A 21,199-nucleotide genomic window follows, 5' to 3' on the forward strand; every position below is an offset into this window, starting at 1 on the left:
GAATTTCAATAGTATCTCCTTTTTTACTTGGTCTATCTTAAAGGGTTGACAAATTTCAGAGGAAAACAAACAGTTATTACTCTTGCAGTGATTCAGCTGAGGTGAAGAAGGAGAAACATTTAAACTGGAACCAGTGGGATAATCTAATGTGGAAAACACATTTCTGACATTTTTAAAATGCTGAGATGATGGAGGTGCAGTCATGACCTTTCCTAGTAGCAGTAGCTGGTAATAAGATGACCTTCCCTGTTTTGTTGTGCTAATTTCATACTTGCGGTGGGAAAGAAAACCTTTTTGCTTTATATATTAAAAGATAGGAAATGAACATCTTTAAACACTACTTCTGGGTAGCTGCACTTCTAGTCACTTGGCTAGAAACTAACATCTGGCAAAAAATTCTTTTATATGCCTTTTTTAAAAAAAGAAAATTACTGGAATGTGGTACATAGTAGAAAAAAAAGTTTTTCCCATGACCTAAAACAGGGGTCCCCAATCCCTAGTCCAGGGGTAGGGAACCTCGGCTCTTTTATGACTCATGGACTTCAGCTCCCAGAATTCCTGAGTCAGCTGACTCAGTCCATGAGTCATAAAAGAGCCGAGGTTGCCTACCCCTGCCCTAGTCCATGGACCGGCACCAAAGCCCCATCCGTAGGATGCAGGCAGTACATGAAACCACGCCCCCTCCGGTCCGCAGGAAAACCTCTCTCCACGAACCGGTCCTTGTTGCCCAAACAGTTGGGGACCTCTGATCTAAGAGATGGCTGCTAACAACCAACTTATTTTATTTATTTATTATTTATTTATTTAAATTCCATTTATATCCCGCCCTTCTCCGAAGACTCAGGGCGGCTTACAAGCTTAGCAGTAGCCTTCATTCTATGTATATGCCTGCTTATTAGGGCTTTCACACACACACCCCAAGCGGCATTATTACAAAGTCAGCTTAATTGCCCCCAACAATCTGGGTCCTCATTTTACCTACCTCGGAAGGATCATGGAAGGGTGAGTCAACCTTGAGCCTGGTGGGATGCGAACCTGCACTAATTAAAGGCAGCTGGTGTTACTTAAGGAGGCATTAGCCCACTGCTCCACCAAGGCTCTTAGCAAACTTAGCAATTTGCTTCCCCCCAGTTGATAGATCACCATCACACTTAACAGAAGAAGGGTCACCACGTTTTTAGGACGGGAGACAGAGCACACAAGGAAGAATCCTGCCAGATAACAAGTGTCTTTGATCGAACGAAGAGAAACGCTGCTTCTGAAAGAGAAAATGTAGTGATTTTGGCTAAGCTCAACCTTTCCCAACTTTCTGTCTTCCACGTGTGATGAGACCACAACTTCCAGCTTTCTCAGCAGCAGCAGAGCTGGAGGGCGCCGGGCTGGAGAAGGTTGGTCCCGGGCAGGCTATGGTGGCGACTTAACGCTCCATCTTGTCATGCTCGAAATACGGCAGGAAAGCCAGAGCAGCACAAAGCGCCCCAAAAGCGATCCTCTGATCTCCAAAAGTCGGCCAATTAGACGAAGCTTGCTCGCGGCTGCCCGGCTCCGAAGCATTTTAACGGAAGAAAGGGGGATGTTACAGCCTGGTGCAGGGGTCGGCAACCTCGGCTCTTTTATGACTCGTGGACTTCAACTCCCAGAATTCCTGAGCCAGCTAAGCTGGCTCAGGAATTCTGGGAGTTGAAGTCCACGAGTCATAAAAGAGCCGAGGTTGCCGACCCCTGGCCTGGTGGGTGGAGACAGCCAAGCCGGGTGCAAGCTTCTTCCTGTTCAGCCTCGTTTCCTTTAGCGAGAAAGGGCTAAAGTCGCCCTTTGCCTGGCTGGCGGGGATGTCATTTCGTGTGACCGGCAGGTGGAGACCTGTTGCACAGGTGCGAAACGATGAAAGCCAAGAAGCCGGACCAGGAGCCGGTTGCATCTCTCCCTGGCCCTTCTCCGCTGCCCAAGATGCTCTCCGCCCTTTTCTATGGGACCTGCTCTTTCTTGATCGTTCTGGTAAATAAGACAGTGCTGACAGTTTACAGGTGAGATGAGAGGAGGAAGGTGCTGCGCGAACCTGCTGGGCAGCGGTCGGCCGGCCTTCAAATCAGCCCACTGTCAACTGGTCAAAGCTACGCCTTATTTTCTCTTCGTCCCCCTCTCTGCGGAGGGGGGGGGGGCAGGGGTTTCCCACGCTGTGACCTCTGGCAACGCGATTGGAATTCTTTGCCTGCCTTCAGCCAGGTTCCAGCTTCTTATCTTATTGAAGCGTCTTGGGCTAATCCTTCTGCTTCCTCGTTCTCTGCAGGACTTTTATGCCCGGGCCCCAAAGAGAAATGTGCTTCTTTAGCTCAATAGGATTGTCTCCAGTTCTTCCTAAACTTACCGGTGCATTTTAAAAAGGTGGTTTTGATGGGCAGCCCGGGAAATACGAGCTTGTAGTCTCACAGATTCTGGTTCCGAAGTCCTGATTCCAAAGTTCTTGCTCAATTTATAATACAGTTGAAACAGATAGATAGGAGAATTGGACATTGGGAATGCATTCTTCAATTACAGTTGTTTAGACCAAGGCTTGACTGCCCAGATCTGAGCTATAATATTTAGCTGGTGGCAGTGAATACTGTAGATAGGTTTACACTAAATGGATTCTTTCTTGCCATCTAGTGGCTGTCTGGAATTGGTAACCTGTAGCCTTTACCAACAGTAATGGCTTTGTGATTCAAACAAATGTTTTCATTCATTTTTACAGTTATTTTATTAGATCAATAAATTAAACATTAAGCCATTTTATTACCAGTCTACAATATTATTGTTGTAACCCAGAAGCAAGATCTTTCCCAGGAAATTCCCATTACTTTAATTCAGTGCTTTTTTTGTAAAAAAAAAACAAAGAAAGAAAAGAAAAGAAAAAAAGAAAAGAAAAGAAAAGAAAAGAAAAGAAGAAAAGAAGAAAAGAAAAGAAAAGAAAAAAAGAAAAGGTGCCAAAACTCACACAGGTCATAGAACCAGCCTTGCCTACCCTACAAGGTTCCATCCAAAAAAGGTGCCGGAACTCCGTTCTGGGCGTTCTATGAGAAAAAAAGCCCTGCTTTAATTCCTCTGGGATAGATGAGATCTTAGATGCAGGCCCAGAGTCCTGTGATCACCCAGGAGGAGGAAAATAATTTGTGCTGTATATTTGAAAATTAATTATAATCATAAAGATGAGAATTTGTACATTGAGGCTATAGCAGTTGAATGACAGTGGACGAATAAAAATATCTCGATGTACAAACAAAGCAGCTTTTCTCTAAGCAAAAGAAGCATTTTGGCTAGCAGAGAGAAATCTTTGGAGCCATAATTTTGCAGGCTGATATGGGTGCATCACACCAAGCTATGTATGTGCATGGGCTGCCAGCTCCAGAAATACTTCTAACTTTTTGTGGCCATCTAGCAGTTAATCTGGTATCCAGATCTTGTGTCGAGATCTTCTATTTTGGTGGCTTACCACCACTTATGAATCTGCTGTAATTGTTGAGTTGTGACTCATGATTTATGACTTACCAGTATGATGTGTGAACATGGCTTTTTTATGAATACATTTCAAATACATTGACCTCTCCCCAAAATTTACCATCCACATTGAGTCTAAACCTTGCACCTGCAGCAAGGATTCAGCAAAAAACTGATAATAACTAGCGCAGGTGAATAAGGACCTCAGGTTTGGCAGCAGAGATGAGTGAATAGCAGGACTCCATAAGGACAAAGATCAAGTCCCTTACAAGCCAGGCCATATTTCCAGACAAGTCAGGATCCTATACAAGATTGTATATTGTGCCGTGGGAGGGCTCATGAAGCCAGTATTGTTGGATAAGCAATGTGATATTAATTCTAGCCCCAGCAGATGGAGCCTGCAGGCTTTTAATGAAACAGATTGGCATAAGGAAATAAGTCTTTCAAATGGCACATGCATAGAACAGAGAAGAGTAGCTTCTTTGCAGAAGAAGACTCCTAGAATTGATAAGCAGCAAACATTCATGTTATTGGATTTCTATCATGATTTGTTAGGGAACACCTGCCACTTTACAGCCTGACGTTTCACTTGCAGGTTTCTTATTCCTGACATTTTCCTGGTTGTTTTTATTATACGGTCTTTTATACCCTTGATGTTGGGATGCGGTGGCTCAGTGGGTTAGGACGCTGAGCTTGTCGATCAGAAGGTCGGCAGTTTGGCGGGTCGAATCCCGAGTGCCGCGTAACAGAGTGAGCGCCTGTTACTCGTCCCAGCTTTTGCCAACCTAGCAGTTCGAAAGCACGTAAAAATGCAAGTAGAAAAATAGGGACCACTATGGTGGGAAGGTAACAGCGTTCCGTGCGCCTTTGGCATCTAGTCATGCCGGCCACATGACCACAGAGACGTCCTTGGACAAGCGCTGGCTCTTTGGCTTTGAAACGGAGATGAGCACCGGCCCCTAGAGTCGGAAACGACTAACACGCATGTGCGGGGGAACATTTACCTTTACCTTTTACCCTTGATATCCACAGCTTTTTAAAATACACTCTTTATTATTTTGTTACTCTATTACAGAGGTGTCCAACTCTGGCAACTTTAAGACCTGGGGACTTCAGCTTTCAGAATTCCCCAGTCCACAAGTCTTAAAGTTGCCAAGGTTGGATACCCCTGCTCTATTATTTTGTGTAATTGGAAATATAGGCTTGATTTTCTTCCAAATTTCACACTGTAGATTGCAGTTGCATACAAATAATCCATACACGACTGTATTGCATTGGACAGCCAACATTTCTTTGTTTAAACAAGTTGCAGAGTTTTAACAATTTAAATTTTGATAGCTTCTGATTCGTGCATGTTTGCATATATAGGACCTTTCTTTCTAAACTGAAGTATACAATAGAATCACATAGACACACAAACACACACACAAATATGTGCATGCATAAATGTCACTTTTATTTTATTTCTAGATTCCCATCTCCAATGTTTCTTGGAGTAGGACAGGTATGTTCATCGATAAAAGAGATTAAATGGTAAATATTCTAATTTACAAATATAGGGTTTCCAGTGGTTGAAAGATGAAATGCAGATGATTTTCTTCCTCCTGAGAGAATTCTCTTCACTAAAGCCCATCTCAAGAGTTTTTATAAAGTAAGATTGTAGCAGGGATGGGTCCTGTTCTGGTGACTGAAACTATATTAGTGTTTTGGAATCTCAGAGACACAGGTAGGCATCATGATACAAAGTGAGCAGGGCCAAGATTTTTCTTGGCAGAGGGGATTTTTCTTTATTTTTGTAAACAATGCTACTTTAGGATTAACATTTTTAAGCATGCTCTAATTTTCTGGAGGAGAGCACAAAAATGTATGAAAATATCCATGCAGATCAAACTGGAGTTCTGTGTCCATTGGCGTAGTTTGCAAACCTGAGGGGTTATTAAAAACAAAGCAACAGGTCTTCAAAACAGCAGTATCTATAGTCCACCTCAGCTACATATGGAAATTATATTTTGCTGCTGTATGTGATTGTTTTCTCTCCCTTTTAGATGGTAACCACTATTCTCATCTTATATGTGTCAAAATTAAATAAAGTCATTCATTTTCCTGATCTTGACAAAAGCATCCCTAAAAAGGTAAGAATGACTTAACTCCTTGCATGGGTTTTAATATTGCCAAGTCGAAAAAAAATATTCCTAAATTCTGTTGGCACATATAAGTGACCCAGATCCAATTAGCAGAAGTTTGTGGCACCCTTTGTGCCCCTTAAAATATCCCAATGGGGAAAAAAAATAAGGGACAGGCACCAATCAATGGGTTAAAGCCCACCCCTTTTAAACATGCATCATAAACATTGCACACATTTTATGGTGAAGGGAAAACTCTAGCATGTTTGGAAGTCACCCTCATCACCAAGGATTAAGTATTTGCAGGCAGAATGTAAGAATTCAAAGTCTGATGATGGAATGGGGGCCCTTTTGGAGTGAGAGGAGAGTTGAACATCAGCTGAGACAAAGCAAAGGGTGGAAGAAACAGCTGTGGGCCTTCTTTGTTCATGTCTGCCAAACTCCCCTGACCCTTCAAAGGGGCCTGGCCTTGAAGCAGCTCCCTTTCCTGGCTCAGAACAAGGCTCTTCCCTACAAAAGAGATGCCAGCTGGACAGCAAGGGAGCCAGCTTTTGCCAAGAGAAAGGACTGCCCACACATTCTCAGCCTAGGCAGCCATCCCAAACTTGTCTGCCAGGTGGGAGAGACCACAGGACATGCATTCCTACTGCAAGATAAGTTATCTCTTCGTTTGTTGAAAGTTCATGTAATTATTTAACCGACTGAAGCTTCAAAGGAGACAGCATTTGTTGTAAAGTTTTGTCCTTGAAAGCTTAAAAGGGCAAGTGTGAATCGCTCAATCTTCCTACTCCTTGGTTGATCCAATATTTGCTTTTAGACACTTGCAAATTCTCTTCATTGAGGAGTCATTGCCACTCATTTTACCTTTACAGGGAATTTGCATGGTAGAATTGCTAGATTCTTTCCATGCATGATGATTATTATTGTTTTCCATCATATCCTTTTTAAAATAAACCCAGCAACATACAAATCAGTTGCTAACGCTTATGCATCTATGTGAATTGCACAATGATCATTGTTTCTGAATAAAGATCAAACCCATAAAATATTGCAGATTGTGGGGCTTGGGTTAAAGTAGGGTCTCCAGATAAATTGGTTGAAAAAAACCCTTTGCTAATCTAATATTCCAGCTCTTGGGGTTTTGATTCTAGATCAATCTTACACAACCAAGATGTTTATGACCATGCAGTTGTTAGAAAACTCCATTGTTCTCAGTAGATGGCAGCACTTAGCTAAACTTGGTTTATCTCAAATAACAATACAGGGCTGGTTAGTGCTGGAATGAGGATCACCAGGAGATCACCAGGCTATTGACAAAACTGGGAATTGGGAAAAATAAACTGGATGAAGGAAGTAGAAAATGATTTCCATACTGTTGCCAAGTAACCATCATGGCTATAGCCATATAGTCACCAGAAATCTAAACAGGTTTTATATTTATTAATCCCAAGTGAATACAAAGAGATGTACTTCTAACTGATAATCTTCATCTGCACATATGGTAGTAAATGCTTAGAGAAAAAACATTATGTATATTCATTCATTGTAGGTTAAATATAATTGTATAGATATAAGCAGGAGTAAAGTCATGCAAACAATCAAATACTAACAAGTGATGTACCTTTATAAGGCCTGCTAATTTGTCTGTTTCTATTGGTGTTATAGGGACGCGGTGGCTCAGTGGGTTAGGACGCTGAACTTGTCGATCGGAAGGTCGGCAGTTTGGCGGGTCGAATCCCGAGTGCCGCGCAGCAGAGTGAGCGCCTGTTACTCGTCCCAGCTTCTGCCCACCTAGCAGTTCGAAAGCACGTAAAAATGCAAGTAGAAAAATAAGGACCACTACGGTGGGAAGGTAACAGCGTTCCGTGCGCCTTTGGCGTCTACTCATGCCGGCCACATGACCACGGAGACGTCCTCGGACAAGCGCTGGCTCTTCGGCTTTGAAACAGAGATGAGCACCGGCCCCTAGAGTCGGAAACGACTAGCACGCATGTGCGGGGGAACCTTTACCTTTACCTTTTATTGGTGTTATGAATTATATGGTTTATGAATTGATTTGAACAGATTTCTTCCAAAGTGGAGTGAAATGGCATAATCTGAATGGTGCATTTATTTTATTACAGTTGTTTCCACTTCCTCTGATTTTTATTGGAAATCATATAAGTGGATTATCAAGCATAGGGAAGCTAAGGTATAGTAATGTCCAGGTAGTAAACTTAAACTGATAATTTCTTTGTATTTAATCCTTTGTAAATTTCAGTCTTTTTTTCAAGACTGTTAAAAATGGACTATATTTTTGCACAAAAGCATCCTCATCTTGCCAAAGCATTCCAGTGTATTGTTGTTGTTAGCTGCGAAGTCGTGTCCGACCCATCGCGACCCTATGGACAACATTCCTCCAGGCCTTCCTGTCTTCTACCATCTTCTGGAGTCCATTTAAGCTCACACCTACTGCTTCAGTGACTCCATCCAGCCACCTCATTCTCTGTCGTCCCCTTCTTCTATTGCCCTCGATCTTTCCCAGCATTAGGCTCTTCTCCAGTGAGTCCTTCCTTCTCATTAGGTGACCAAAGTATTTGAGTTTTAGCTTCAGGATCTGGCCTTCTAAAGAGCAGTCAGGGTTGATCTCCTCTAGGACTGACCGGTTTGATCTCCTTGCAGTCCAAGGGACTCGCAGGAGTCTTCTCCAGCACCATAGTTCAAAGGCCTCAATTCTTTGGCGCTCAGCCTTTCTTATGGTCCAACTTTCACTGCCATACATTGCAACTGGGAAGACCATAGCCTTGACTATACGCACTTTTGTTGACAGGGTGATGTCTCTGCTTTTTAGTGTGCTGTCTAGATTTGCCATGGCTTTCCTCCCCAGGAGCAAGCGTCTTTTAATTTCTTGGCTACAGTCCCCATCTGCAGTGATCTTGGAGCCCAGGAAAACAAAATCTGTCACTACCTCCATTTCTTCCCCATCTATTTGCCAAGAATTGAGAGGGCCAGATGCCATGATCTTGGTTTTCTTAATGTTAAGTTTCAACCCAAGTTTTGCACTCTCCTTCTTCACCCGCAACAAGAGGCTCTTTAGTTCTTCTTCACTTTCTGCCATTAGAGTGGTATCATCTGCATATCTTAGGTTGTTGATATTTCTTCCGGCAATCTTAATTCCAACTTTTGATTCATCTAGCCCTGCCTTTCTCATGATGTGCTCTGCATATAAGTTAAATAGGCAGGGCGACAGTATACAGCCTTGCCGGACTCCTTTCCCAATTTTGAACCAATCAGTGGTTCCGTGTCCAGTTCTCACTGTTGCTTCTTGACCCGCATATAGGTTTCTCAAGAGACAAATAAGATGGTCTGGTACACCCATCTCTTTAAGAACTTGCCACAGTTTGTTATGATCCACACAATCAAAGGCTTTAGCATAGTCAATGAAGCAGAAGTAGATGTTTTTCTGGAACTCCCTAGCTTTCTCCATGATCCAGCGTATGTTGGCAATTTGATCTCTAGTTCCTCTGCCTCTTCGAAATCCTGCCTGTACTTCTGGTAGTTCTCGATCCACATACTGCTGAAGTCTAGCTTGTAGGATTTTAAGCATGACTTTACTAGCATGAGAAATGAGTGCAATGGTGCGATAGTTTGAACATTCTTTGGCACTGCCTTTCTTTGGAATTGGAATGTAAACTGATCTTTTCCAATCCTGTGGCCACTGTTGAGTTTTCCAAATTTGCTGGCAAATTGAGTGTAGCACTTTTACTGCACTGTCTTTTAAGATTTTGAATAGCTCAGCTGGAATACTGTCACCTCCACTAGCTTTGTTGTTGCTCAGCTTTTCTAAGGCCCACTTCACCTCACATTCTAGGATGTCTGGCTCGAGGTCAGTGACCACCTCATTGTGATTATCTGGGACGTTAAGCTCATTCTTGTATAGTTCTTCTGTGTAATTTTGCCACCTCTTCTTAATCTCTTCTGCCTCTGTTAGGTCCCTGCCATTTTGGTCCTTTATCATGCCCATTTTTGCATTAAACGTTCCCTTCATCTCTCCAATTTTCTTGAAAAGATCTCTGGTCCTCCCTATTCTATTGTTTTCTTCTATTTCTTTGCACTGTTCATTTAAGAAGGCATTCTTATCTCTTCTAGCTATTCTCTGGAATTCTGCATTCAATTGGGCATATCTATGTTTTTCTCCCTTGCCTTTCGCTTCCCTCCTTTCCTCAGCTATTTGCAAGGCTTCCTCAGACAGCCATTTTGCTTTCTTGCATTTCTTTTTCTTTGGGATGGTTTTGGTTGCTACCTGTTGTACAATGTCGCGAACCTCTGTCCATAGTTCTTCAGGCACTCTGTCTATCAGATCTAATTCCTTAAATCTATTTGTCACCTCTACTGTATATTCAACAGGGATATGATTTAATTCATACCTGAGTGGCCTAGTGCTTTTCCCTACTTTCTTCAGTTTAAGCCTAAACTTTGCGAGGAGAAGCTCATGGTCTGAGCCACAGTCAGCTCCTGGTCTTGTTTTTACCGACTGTATAGAGCTTCTCCATCTTTGGCTGCAGAGCATATAGTCAATCTGATTTCTGTGTTGACCGTCTGGTGATGTCCATGTGTAGAGCCGTCTCTTGGGTTATTGGAAAAGAGTGTTTGCTATGACCATTGTATTCTCTTGACAAAATTCTATCAGCCTGTGCCCTGCTTCATTTTGTACTCCAAGGCCAAACTTGCCTGTTATTCCAGTTATCTTTTGGCTTCCTACTTTAGCATTCCAATCCCCCATGATGATAAGGACATCATTTTTTGGTGTTACTTCTATAAGGTGCTGTAGGGCTTCATAGAACCGGTCAATTTCATCCTCTTCAGCACTGGTGGTTGGGGCATAGACTTGGACTACTGTGATATTGAATGGTTTGCCTTGGATTCGAACTGAGATCATTCTGTCATTTTGAGGATTGTATCCCAGTATTGATTTCCCTACTCTTTTATTGACTATGAAGGCTACTCCATTTCTTCTGAGGGATTCTTGCCCGCAGTAGTATACCTGATGGTCATCTGAATTAAATTCACCCATTCCTGTCCATTTTAGTTCGCTGATACCTAAGATGTCAATGTTCAGTCTTGTCATCTCTTGTTTGACCACGTCCAGCTTTCCTTGATTCATGGATCTTACATTCCAGGTTCCTATGGAGAAAAAATCTTTACAGCATCGGACTTTCCTTTCACCACCAGACATATCCACAGCTGAGCGTCCTTTCGGCTTTGGCCCAGTCGCTTCATTCTTTCTGGCGCTACTAGTACTAGCCCTCTGCTCTTCCCCAGTAGCATATTGGACGCCTTCCAACCTGAGGGGCTCATCTTCCAGCGTCATATCGTTTTGCCTTTTGGTACTGTCCATAGGGTTTTCATGGCAAAGATACTGGAGTGGGTTGCCATTTCCTTCTCCAGTGGATCACGTTTTGTCAGAACTCTCAGCTATGACCTGTCCGTCTTGGGTGGCCCTGCACGGCATAGCTCATAGCTTCATTGAATTACGCAAGCCCCTTCGCCACGACAAGGCAGTAATCCATGAAGGGGGTTCCAGTGTATAAAATCAGTTTATAAAGTTTATAAAGGCTTAGGAAAAAATACCTGTAAAGAAACTTTACAACTAGCCATTCTATTTTCTATTTTTTGACATTTTCTTCCTCCCCTTTTGGTGACTGATATGTTCTTCATCTTTGACTGATGAAAATGGACGTTGATTAGACAGTGGGCCATTCATTGTGTGAAAAATTGGGTGGGGTAGTTAGAATGCATTGTTTGGGGAATCTGCTGCCTGAATAGATAATTGCATGTCATGTAACAGTTTTATTTGAGATGGTACTCCAGTCTCATCCAATTGCTTAACAGATATGTAGGTGAATCACAAATCTCCATCAGTACATCTAGGAAGCATAACTAAAGCAGTGCTCTTGGGTATAGCTCAGTAACATGGCATTTAGGATTCTGACACATAACGCTACCCTCATATTTGCTGATCTCACAAGCTTATGCCAGTTATTTGTTTGATGTCTGCATCATTGCATGCAACTGTGTGGAGATATCTGGAAAGGTTGCTAGCCTTTGTCTTGGGCACACACTAGTCATTTCGCACTAAACTGAAAGAAGCACACTAGTGTAATGTGTGATTATTTTGGTTTTTTCATAACTAGGAATAAGTATTTAGAATTTGCATTTGACTTAGACACCCTATGAATTTCTAATTATCTATTAATATAATACAGTAATACTGGTACATTCTTATGTATTAATATGGAAAGGGTTATACAGCTCAACTTTAGTGAACATGTAGGAGTTCTTCCCAGCTTGGGGGCTTCCAGTCCAGGTTAGAGAAAACTATTTATTAGTTTCTGACCTGGCTCACCAAAATCTTTTCCATAGTTGCCTTGATTCTCAGCATTTAGATAGCTATTCATGGAAAATACCATATCACTGACTACTTGAGAACTAATTTTAACTCAATTAAAAGGAAATTACTGGAAACAAATTGTATGAGGCAGATGCCAAAGTTTTTTTTTAAAATAAATTATTCTTACTTCCAACTATTCTACTGTCTAAGCATTCTTTGGAGTCAGACTGACATTTGGCTTTGCAGCTGAAAATTTATTTAGGGGCATTCTTAATGTCAGTTGAAGCTGAGGATGAAAGTAGTGAAGATACATAATCAGTCATGAAGGAGTTTGCCACTGACATGAACTGTCTTTAAATACAGCTTGCCAATGTTTACAGTCCTGAGGAAGTTTACCATTCCTCTTACATTACTGCTGGAAATTATTATTCTTGGGTAAGTATTTGCCTCTCATTTCTGAAATACCACAATGGTTTATCGGGTCACATAATGACCCAGTGTATTTTGTTGACTAATTAGAAGAGACAATATGAACTGCTTAAAATTATTTGGGCACATAATTTCCTGTCTATGAATAATAGAAATCTGGAGCCAAAGATTTGAATTGTAACCTTGGTTCAAGGCAGCTCTTCTGCTTCATGGCTTTCTTCCTAACTCCCTGTAGTGTGATAGTTTGATCAAGCCCAATCTTTCTCTTGGCTCTTCCTTTTGGCTTTTCATCTAAGTCACCCTTTTCCTGATTTTTGTTTGGCTACCTTAGTTGTTTCCTTCTCTTTAGCTACTTTATCTCTTTCCTATCCTCACCCTACCAGTTCTGGCTTGCCAAAATTTAGATGACCCCTAGAGGGCAGCAAAGAGCTTTCTGTTATGTCTTTGCTACCATCTACCCCAGTGCTTGTTTATATTTCTGAAGGGAATATCTAGTAATCCTGCCCCTGCTCCTCTTCCTTCTTCTGAATACAAGGTCTTCATTGTCGTCTTCTTCTGTCTTTTTCTTCGTGCTGCATTTTAGCGACTCCACTACTTTCCCTGTAACTATGTAGATATTCTATTCTCAAAAATATTAAAAAGAGTGTATCCTCCCAAGAATGTACAGAGATTACTATGCTGTATTATTTATTTATTGCTTGCTGCCTCTGGGTAACTGAGTTTTTGATTCAATCCCTGGGAATCAGTTCTATTGAACTCAATGTCTTTCCCTTCTTAGAATTTGATAGCATTTGTGGAGTAAGTTGTTCCACATTACTGCTTAATTTCTAGAAAGGTATAAAAGTGAACACTGGTTTTGACTGACCAATTAGTTAGTGAATGAGGCTGGATTTATAGGCAGCTGTTGGATTTATAGGAAGCTATTGTATATCAGATTGGGCCCTCTAGTTCTGTACCGTCTAGTCCAGGCATGTCAAACTCGTGACGTTGCGCGACATATCACGACTTTTTCCCCATTGCCGGCAATGGGGTGGGCGCAGTTTCAGCATGATGCATCTGGCCCACAGGCCGGCAGTTTGACATGCCTGGTCTAGTCCTTTATTGAGAATTCTTTTTTCTTTTCTTTTTTTTGGAACAAAGAATTTTTCCAACTCTTTCTGTATATATACCAAGAATTGTATTTGGCCCTTCTACATGTAGAGGCTCTTTCAAATCCTTTGGGATAAACAGGTGATTTTATTCTCCTATGGATCAAGTGAAACAAAGAAGGCTCACTCATTCTAGAATCTCAATGTCTTAATTCTTGAATATGCATTTAGAGAGATATCATTTATTTTTCACAGGAAACGCTTTCCCTTGAGCATTATAATCAGTGTGTTTGCAATCATTTTGGGGGCTTTAATAGCAACAGGGTAAGATTTTAAAGTTTCCTTCAGAACTCCATATTTGTTTCTTAACATCAGTGAAAAATAATATTCCTTTGTAGGTCAGTGTTTGGGTGAATAAGTAGATACTATAAAATATTTGTACACTGCAGTTTTCTGTAGCAGCCTTCCCCTACCTAGTGCCCTAAAAATAGGTGGTGTTTCAACTCCCAGAGTTCCCAGCTAGCTTGGTCAATTAGCTGGAAGTTCTGGGAGATGTAATAATAGCACTTTCAGAGAACTATGAAATGGGTAAAGGTGGTCTAGATCAGAGGTCCCCAACGTTTCGGGCACCAGGGACCAGTTCCGTGAAGAGAAATTTTCCATGGACCAGAGGGGTGTGGTTTCATGGATTGCCTGTATCCTGTGGATGGGGCTTTGCTTGTTTGTGTGGACCAGTTTCTGGCATGCTGCAGACTGGTGCCAGTCCACAGAATGGGGGTTGGGGATCCCTGGTCTAGATCAGCAATGACAATGGTCTGGAAATCATCTGCAGATGATCTTGACTGTGCTGCAGAACATAAGAATTAACATGCCATTGACATTTCTTAAACAAAGATGATCCAAAATAAATGGATGTGAATTGTGCACAGAAGTTCAAATTTTGGAAGTCAGCTGGGGAAATTATTCTAATGCATCACAGAAGGAGGAGGATGGAGTCACTAATTGTAATCACAATGGCCTGAGTCCACAGTTAATTATACTGAAGGTCTCACAATAAATCATGCTTTATATTGCATGATAAAAATGTCCTGGTAGATTGGGTAGTACTAATAGCAGAGGCCTGGGAGAACTGCAGCTTCTAGTAATTTCCTGCCAAACAGAAAAAGTGTATTTTCAAAGCAATTGAATATGAAACATAGCCCTGGTGGCACAGTGGTTAAATGCTGTATTGCAGGCAAACTGTCCACAGCCTGGAGTTCAATGGGGCTCAAGGTTGATTCAGCCTTCCATCCTTTAAGATTGGTAAAATGAGGACCCAGATTTTTAGGGTCAATATGGAAATAATGCTTACATTGTAAACCATCCAGAGAATGGTATAAAGCACTATGGGACAGTATATAAGCCTAAATGCTATTGCTATTGTTATATATTACAAAGGCTATATTTTTATTTATTGATGTTCATGTGTATGTTTGTGCTCATATAGTAATATTCTATAGAAATTCCTTCTCTATTAGGTTGTCCTATGTCTTATCCCACTGTAATTTTAACATCTCCATCAAATATTTTACTGTTGGTGTAATTGTTGTCTGATTAAACTCTCACACACTAAATATGCTTTAAATGGCAAACCGACTTATACATAATATATTCTGTAAAATGACCACGACTTTATGTAAGTTTTGAATTTTCTCAATATGTTTACTTTATTAAACAAGACTAGATTTTTTTTACCCCAGACTTCTTACAAATTTATCTCTCGTTTGTAATATGGATACAACTTGGAGAGCAGACAGAATATGTCCACTGCAAAGAAAGCTATTGTTTAAATTTATGCTATTTAAATTAGTCTCTCTTTCCATATTTTATTTTCCAGATCAGATTTAGCTTTCAGCTTGGAAGGCTATGTTTCTGTTTTGCTCAATGATATCTTCACGGCAGCAAATGGTGTTTATACCAAACAAAAAATTGACCCTCAGGTAATTATGCAGAGATTTTATGTGTTGTTCTTTGCATTTTTAAACATATGGGTTTAACATGTGGAAAAATAGATTTGAAAGTCACCTTAAAGTTTATATGTTGTATAGTTTTCTTAATACTCATAAAAAGCCTGATCTAGTGGAATATCTCTTTTTTTAAAAAAAAAAAGTATTTGTAGACCACTTTTTATAACTGTCTTTTCACAAGGTCATAAATATTTTACTGTAATATCTTTGTGAAAGTTTCATCCACTTTTATATCTTAAATACTGCTTTCTGTCAACTTAAACAATCATTCTGTAGCTGATTGCTGTGGCTGATTCATGTAAGCAAGTAATATGTAAGCTATGATCTCAGGGCTTTAAAATGTTGACAAATTGACATTTTAAAGGGAAAATCAGTAAATATGCTCAAGTATTTGATTCTTGAAATTATATTTAATTAATGTAATTTGAACTGAATTTGAATGCAAATTAAAGTTAAGTTTTGTCCTGCCTGAGCCAACTTCCAGAATGCGAATGCCAATCAAGGATTCAAGTGTCATCATTGGTTTGGAAAAGGTTTTTCAACCTGGTTTAAGCCAATTTCTATTCTAGACTCTGATAATTGTACTTCATACTTCTAGCCATACATATTGCTTCCACCTGACTAGACCTTTGCATGGGAAGATTCATGCTATTGGCTCTTTGTTCTGTTTTAGTTAAGAATAATTAGTTCAGTCATTATCATCTTATTATTCCCCCTAACATTTTTCCACATAGAATCTGATTTGATAAACAGTTTATATTATCCAGGCTTACATGCCTTTCAAACAGAATCTTCAGGATTCATTTAATTTACTGGGTTCTATATATGTTACTGTAGATATCTCAGTGCTGAATCCTTCAGGAACTCTTAAGTAATCATCTATCAGATTTTTTTAACATATGTATTTATTTATACAGGAGCTGGGAAGATATGGAGTAATTTTTTATAATGCCTGCTTTATGATAATTCCTACAGTTCTCATCAGTTTTTTCACTGGAGATTTCCAGCAGGTAAATAGAGCTTAGGAACCAATCAAGTACAATAAGGATTTAATTGGCTTGGGTCCTAAATTTATATTTCTGGAATGATAGGTGTTTGGGATCCTTTTGAAGTAAAAAATGTAGGATTTTGTCTTCTAAGAGGTGATTGATTTTATAATACGATAAGTAGTGGTTTAGTATAAGATATGAAGCCTCATTTTGGTGAGTTAGGAATAGAACAGGAGATTAAGGGGAAATATTAGTCTTCCATAAACTTTATCCATCCATCCTTTCAAGTTATCTTGGCTGATATTTGGTGTTGACTGAGAAGAACTATCTTTCTCTCGGAACCTTCATTCAAACATTTTTTTTCTTCTGTTCATTTGTGTCTGATAGTCAGTGATTGCCTGGACACATATCCCTGCAGTGTTGTTGGTAAGGTTTTTCCAAAGTGGTATGCCATTGCTCCTCCCTGAGGCTGATAGAAAGTGACTGGTGCAAGGTAGAACTAGAACTCACAATCTCCTGGTTTCTAGCTTGATACCTTAACACTACAGCCAACTGGCTCATTCAGCGATTACATGGCTACTATTAAATGGCTACCAACTGTTTGGGAGTGGGAGGAAGGAACCGCAGGAGAGCTCTTGGAGGGAAGATTTTTTTTCTTAGCTAAACTAATATCTTTGGACATTACCTAAACCAGGGGTCTTCAAACTTGGCCCTTTTATGACTTGCGGACTTCAACTCCCAGAATTCCTCACCCAGCGTGCCTGGCTGAGGAATTCTGGGAGTTGACATCCACAAGTCATAAAAGGGCCACATTTGAAGACTCCTGACCTAAACCCTCCAATCCTGTGTGCTCTTAATGGCTACTTGTGAAGTCTGTGGGAATCTGCAAGCATGCATCTTGGCAATTCAGAGAGAGACACACACATAAAAAGCCCCCCAAAATCAGTAATTAGTGATTTACAAGTAAAAGGAAATCTGTGACATGAAGATGTGCTGTCCTGTTGGAAGCCAGCAGAACAACACTTGGTGTGGTTTCTAAAGATCAAGCAATTTTTCCCCCTCAAATTCAATTGTTTTTGTGAATTGGATTTTTGAATAAATAATTGGTAATTTTTCCCTCTCTAAATATATCAAAAATCTTATCTTTTTTATTTGTACAGGCCACAGATTTCCAGCAGTGGACAAACGTTTTATTTATCTTTCAGTTTCTTCTTTCTTGTGTGTTGGGGTAAGAGGATCTTGGGCAAATTATCAAGTAATGACTGGCATAAGATAAGCTAAAATGAGAAAGATCCCAAAGATTCATGCTTTGTTCTCATAGTAAAGCTTTTGTATCCTACTGCACAACTTTTTATTAAAGAGCAAAAATAATTTCCACATGCTCTCTGATTCTTTTTCAGTATAGCTTGCTTTGGGACATTTTCATTGGCCACATCAGTGAAATTAGAACAGGAATCCCTTGATAGCACATTTTAAATCTTGCAAATCAGGTGATAGTTTCCAGAGGACACTTGGCGCTGTATAAAAATGATGGAGTCAGTAGAAGCTCAGTTTTAGTTTGCCTAATTTTATATCAGATCTTCAAATGCAGCAGGTTTTAGATTATACTTAGGCTATTTTAAATACTGAAACTCAACATAAAATAGGGTAATGAGTGTCAATATAGAATTATGGCATATGTCAGTTGTTTATTTGACAAAAAGCAGGAAACCAAGTTACGCAGTCCTTTTTTGTTTTTAATGCTAGGTTTCTTCTGATGTATTCTACAGTTCTCTGCAGCCATTATAATTCTGCTCTAACAACTGCAGTAGTTGGTGCTATAAAAGTAAGTAACCAAAAGCAGTTGATATTAGGTTACTGTAGCTGAATACACACATTACACTACACCAGGGGTGTTAAACTGCCAGCCCGCAGGTCGGTTGCATCATACGGAGACCATGCCCACCCCAGCTTCGGCAATGTGAAAAAGTCGTGATACGTCACGACATGTCCCATGATGTGGAGAGTTTGACACATGCACTACACTGTCAATATGGATTGTTTGTTGTGACTTTAGCATAATATATGAATCCAGTTATTATAAGTTGGATAGCGTGGTTTATAATTTGGGACTAGGTCTGAACTAGATTACTAATAATTTTAACCTATAATCCATAGTTAAGAAGTACACATGTAATGTGTGAACCCAGCACCATTAAAACTAGCTGCAAAAGACAGTCCTGTGTCTTGAGTACAGTTTTGACCTATGACTATGTATATGAATATCTTGGTGGCAGTTTTTGTAAAACATTTTCTTACACGAGTAGTGGGAACATATAAAAATGTGACAATCCTTAGGTTTCTAAAAAGGCCAGGAATAATTTATCCAATTATATTCAGCCCAATGTTATTTGTAGAGTCATTTTTACCAAGTGATGTATCAAATAGAGGTCGGGTCCCACTTCAAGACATAAGGGTTTGAAAATAGATAGAGGACAGTATGGATCCAAGTAGCAGAGTAAACAGTGAGATATATTTGCATTCAAAGAAATATGAGCCTCTTGGCTCAATACCCAGGGGTTAGGTTGCCAGCATGGTCCTGTTCTCCACCTACTTTCTTACTTACTTTCAAGTTCTCCGATGTTCAGATAAATGACTGAAGAGGGCTCAGGACAGAACAGCATGGTATATTTTTCATCTTCTACTCCCCATGAAGTCATGTAAGATCAGGACTCTTTCTTCATAGTTCTTACCTTATATTTTATATAAAATGGTATAAACAAGCCATAGCTATGTTTTGTGTTTAAATGTAGATGGCAATAGCAAACATTCTAGGTTCAGACGTGAACAATAAAAAAACCTGTTATTAAGTAGTCAAGCTCTTTAAGAGAAAGGAGTCTGTGGGTGCATTCATGCTAACCATGCTTTATAGCTTATCATAGTGGGCATTTGTAGTATTTACACACACTGCTTTTTCTTTATAGAATGTGTCTGTTGCTTATATTGGGATGCTGTTTGGTGGAGATTATATGTTTAATATGTTGAACTTCATTGGACTCAATATCAGGTAAGCGAGTTTTGAAAGCATGTCATAGTCTCAAGGAAGTTCATGGTTTTATTATTGTGTCTATTCTTTTCTTTCCTCCTCTAGCATGGCAGGAGGCCTGGGATATTCATTCTTGGCAATACGGGCACAGGACAATCCTAATTGTCCCCCCATAGATGAAGAAAAAACAACTCCAGATTCCAAGAGCTAACTGAAGCAAACAACATGAAAAACTCTAAGGATGCTAAGTAGGCAAAAAATATTTCCTTCGATATAAGATGATAACTGAAAAACATAAAAATGCACCTGAAAATTCACTTGCCATATTAAAGCAATCTTCAACGTACAGAAAATAGTTTGCAAACTTTTGAGTTTCCAAGAATTGTTCATGATTAAAATTCCAAAAAAGAATATTCAGGGTATATAAAATGCAACTTTTGTCTAGGCTATGTCTGCACCAGGCTTCAGATGGTGTGTGTGGGAAAAAATTGCAGACATTCAAAAGCATTCTTTCTGGTACAAAAGTAGCATTAGCCTGTAACAAAATAAAGTCTAAAGTGCAAAATAGAAACCAGTAGATTGCTGATGTATTTGGTAATTTAAACTAACTGTAGCAAGTTTTGTAATAGATGGCAGAGGTCAATGAATCTTCACTGAGAATCAGTGGGATTGGTTAAATTAAATGAACCTTGAATAATCCAGCCCTCTTATTGATACGCTAGATGTTGATATAAATATAACACTGCCTGCCTTGCCTGTATTTATGGATCCCAGCCATTCTCTTTATTTTGACTAACTCTAGATTGTATACTGCAAAATATTGGTGACTCGCCAGTCTTTTGAATACCCCTCCGATTCTTAAAAAGATCTGTACTCTTCATGGCCAGTCTGAATTATGAGGCTTGTCTATCTTTCAAAGTTCCACCAGGCTTGATAATCTACAAGAAATATAACCAATCATCATTTGGAGAGGCAGGAATAGTCTTTCTGAGTCAAGTGAGAATTGCCAGAAAACTATCCATTCTGTTTAAAAGCCAACTATGACTTCATAAACATTCACAACAGTTTGTCAGTGTCTGGACCTCTTGTGGCATCTGGAGACCTCTAATGCATTGCCCATTCGGTAATCTACACATTGAATGTACATAATCTGTACCTAAAATAGCAACTACAGGCTACCACTTAGTGTCTGGTTCTTGACTTCCATGAATATCATTGTGAAATCAAAAGTTGCTTCTTTGTATCTTGTTTTATAATCATGGATGGATCTTCCAAATTTCAGCTGTTGAATTAAATACAAAAGGCCATGAATGACCAACAGAACAGAGAGAAGTCACTTTCAATCCTCTAGTCTAGAAGTACTTAAACTACAGTTAGAGATGGTGAAAATTCTTTTTAGCAGCTTCTGGATTCTCTTCCCTCTATAACAATGTTTCTCAACCTTGGCAACTTTCACATGGGAGCAAGAAAGAAAAAAACCCCTAATGTATCATGAAACAGATGTTTTTTATACTAGACCAGAGGTGGGGAGCTATGACCCCTTTATGACTTGACGTCAACTCGTCAACTCGCAGAATTCCTGAGCTAGCTATGCTGGCTCAGAAATTCTGGGAGTTGAAGTGCACAGGTCATAAAAGGGCCAGAGTTCCCCATCCCTGTACTCTAGAGGATATTTTTCCATGCACAAAACTACTGCTC

At 39.9% G+C, this 21,199-nt stretch overlaps 1 protein-coding gene across 1 annotated transcript; it reads left to right on the plus strand.

Annotated features, from left to right (window-relative positions):
• Positions 1-1,881: 1,881 nt before the first annotated feature.
• Positions 1,882-21,199, plus strand: SLC35D2 (solute carrier family 35 member D2; the record flags this gene model as incomplete). The annotated part of the gene is made up of 12 exons (XM_081316250.1): positions 1,882-2,024; positions 4,942-4,975; positions 5,517-5,603; positions 7,718-7,785; positions 12,328-12,399; positions 13,737-13,805; positions 15,358-15,460; positions 16,405-16,497; positions 17,637-17,704; positions 18,223-18,301; positions 19,440-19,522; positions 19,607-21,199. The coding sequence occupies 12 exons, from the start codon at positions 1,882-1,884 to the stop codon at positions 19,710-19,712; spliced, it is 1,005 nt and encodes a 334-aa protein (XP_081172376.1). The 3' UTR covers positions 19,713-21,199.

This window comes from Vipera berus (genome assembly GCF_964194415.1).
Source record: "Vipera berus genome assembly, chromosome: 2".
Taxonomy (NCBI): Eukaryota; Metazoa; Chordata; class Lepidosauria; order Squamata; family Viperidae; genus Vipera; species Vipera berus.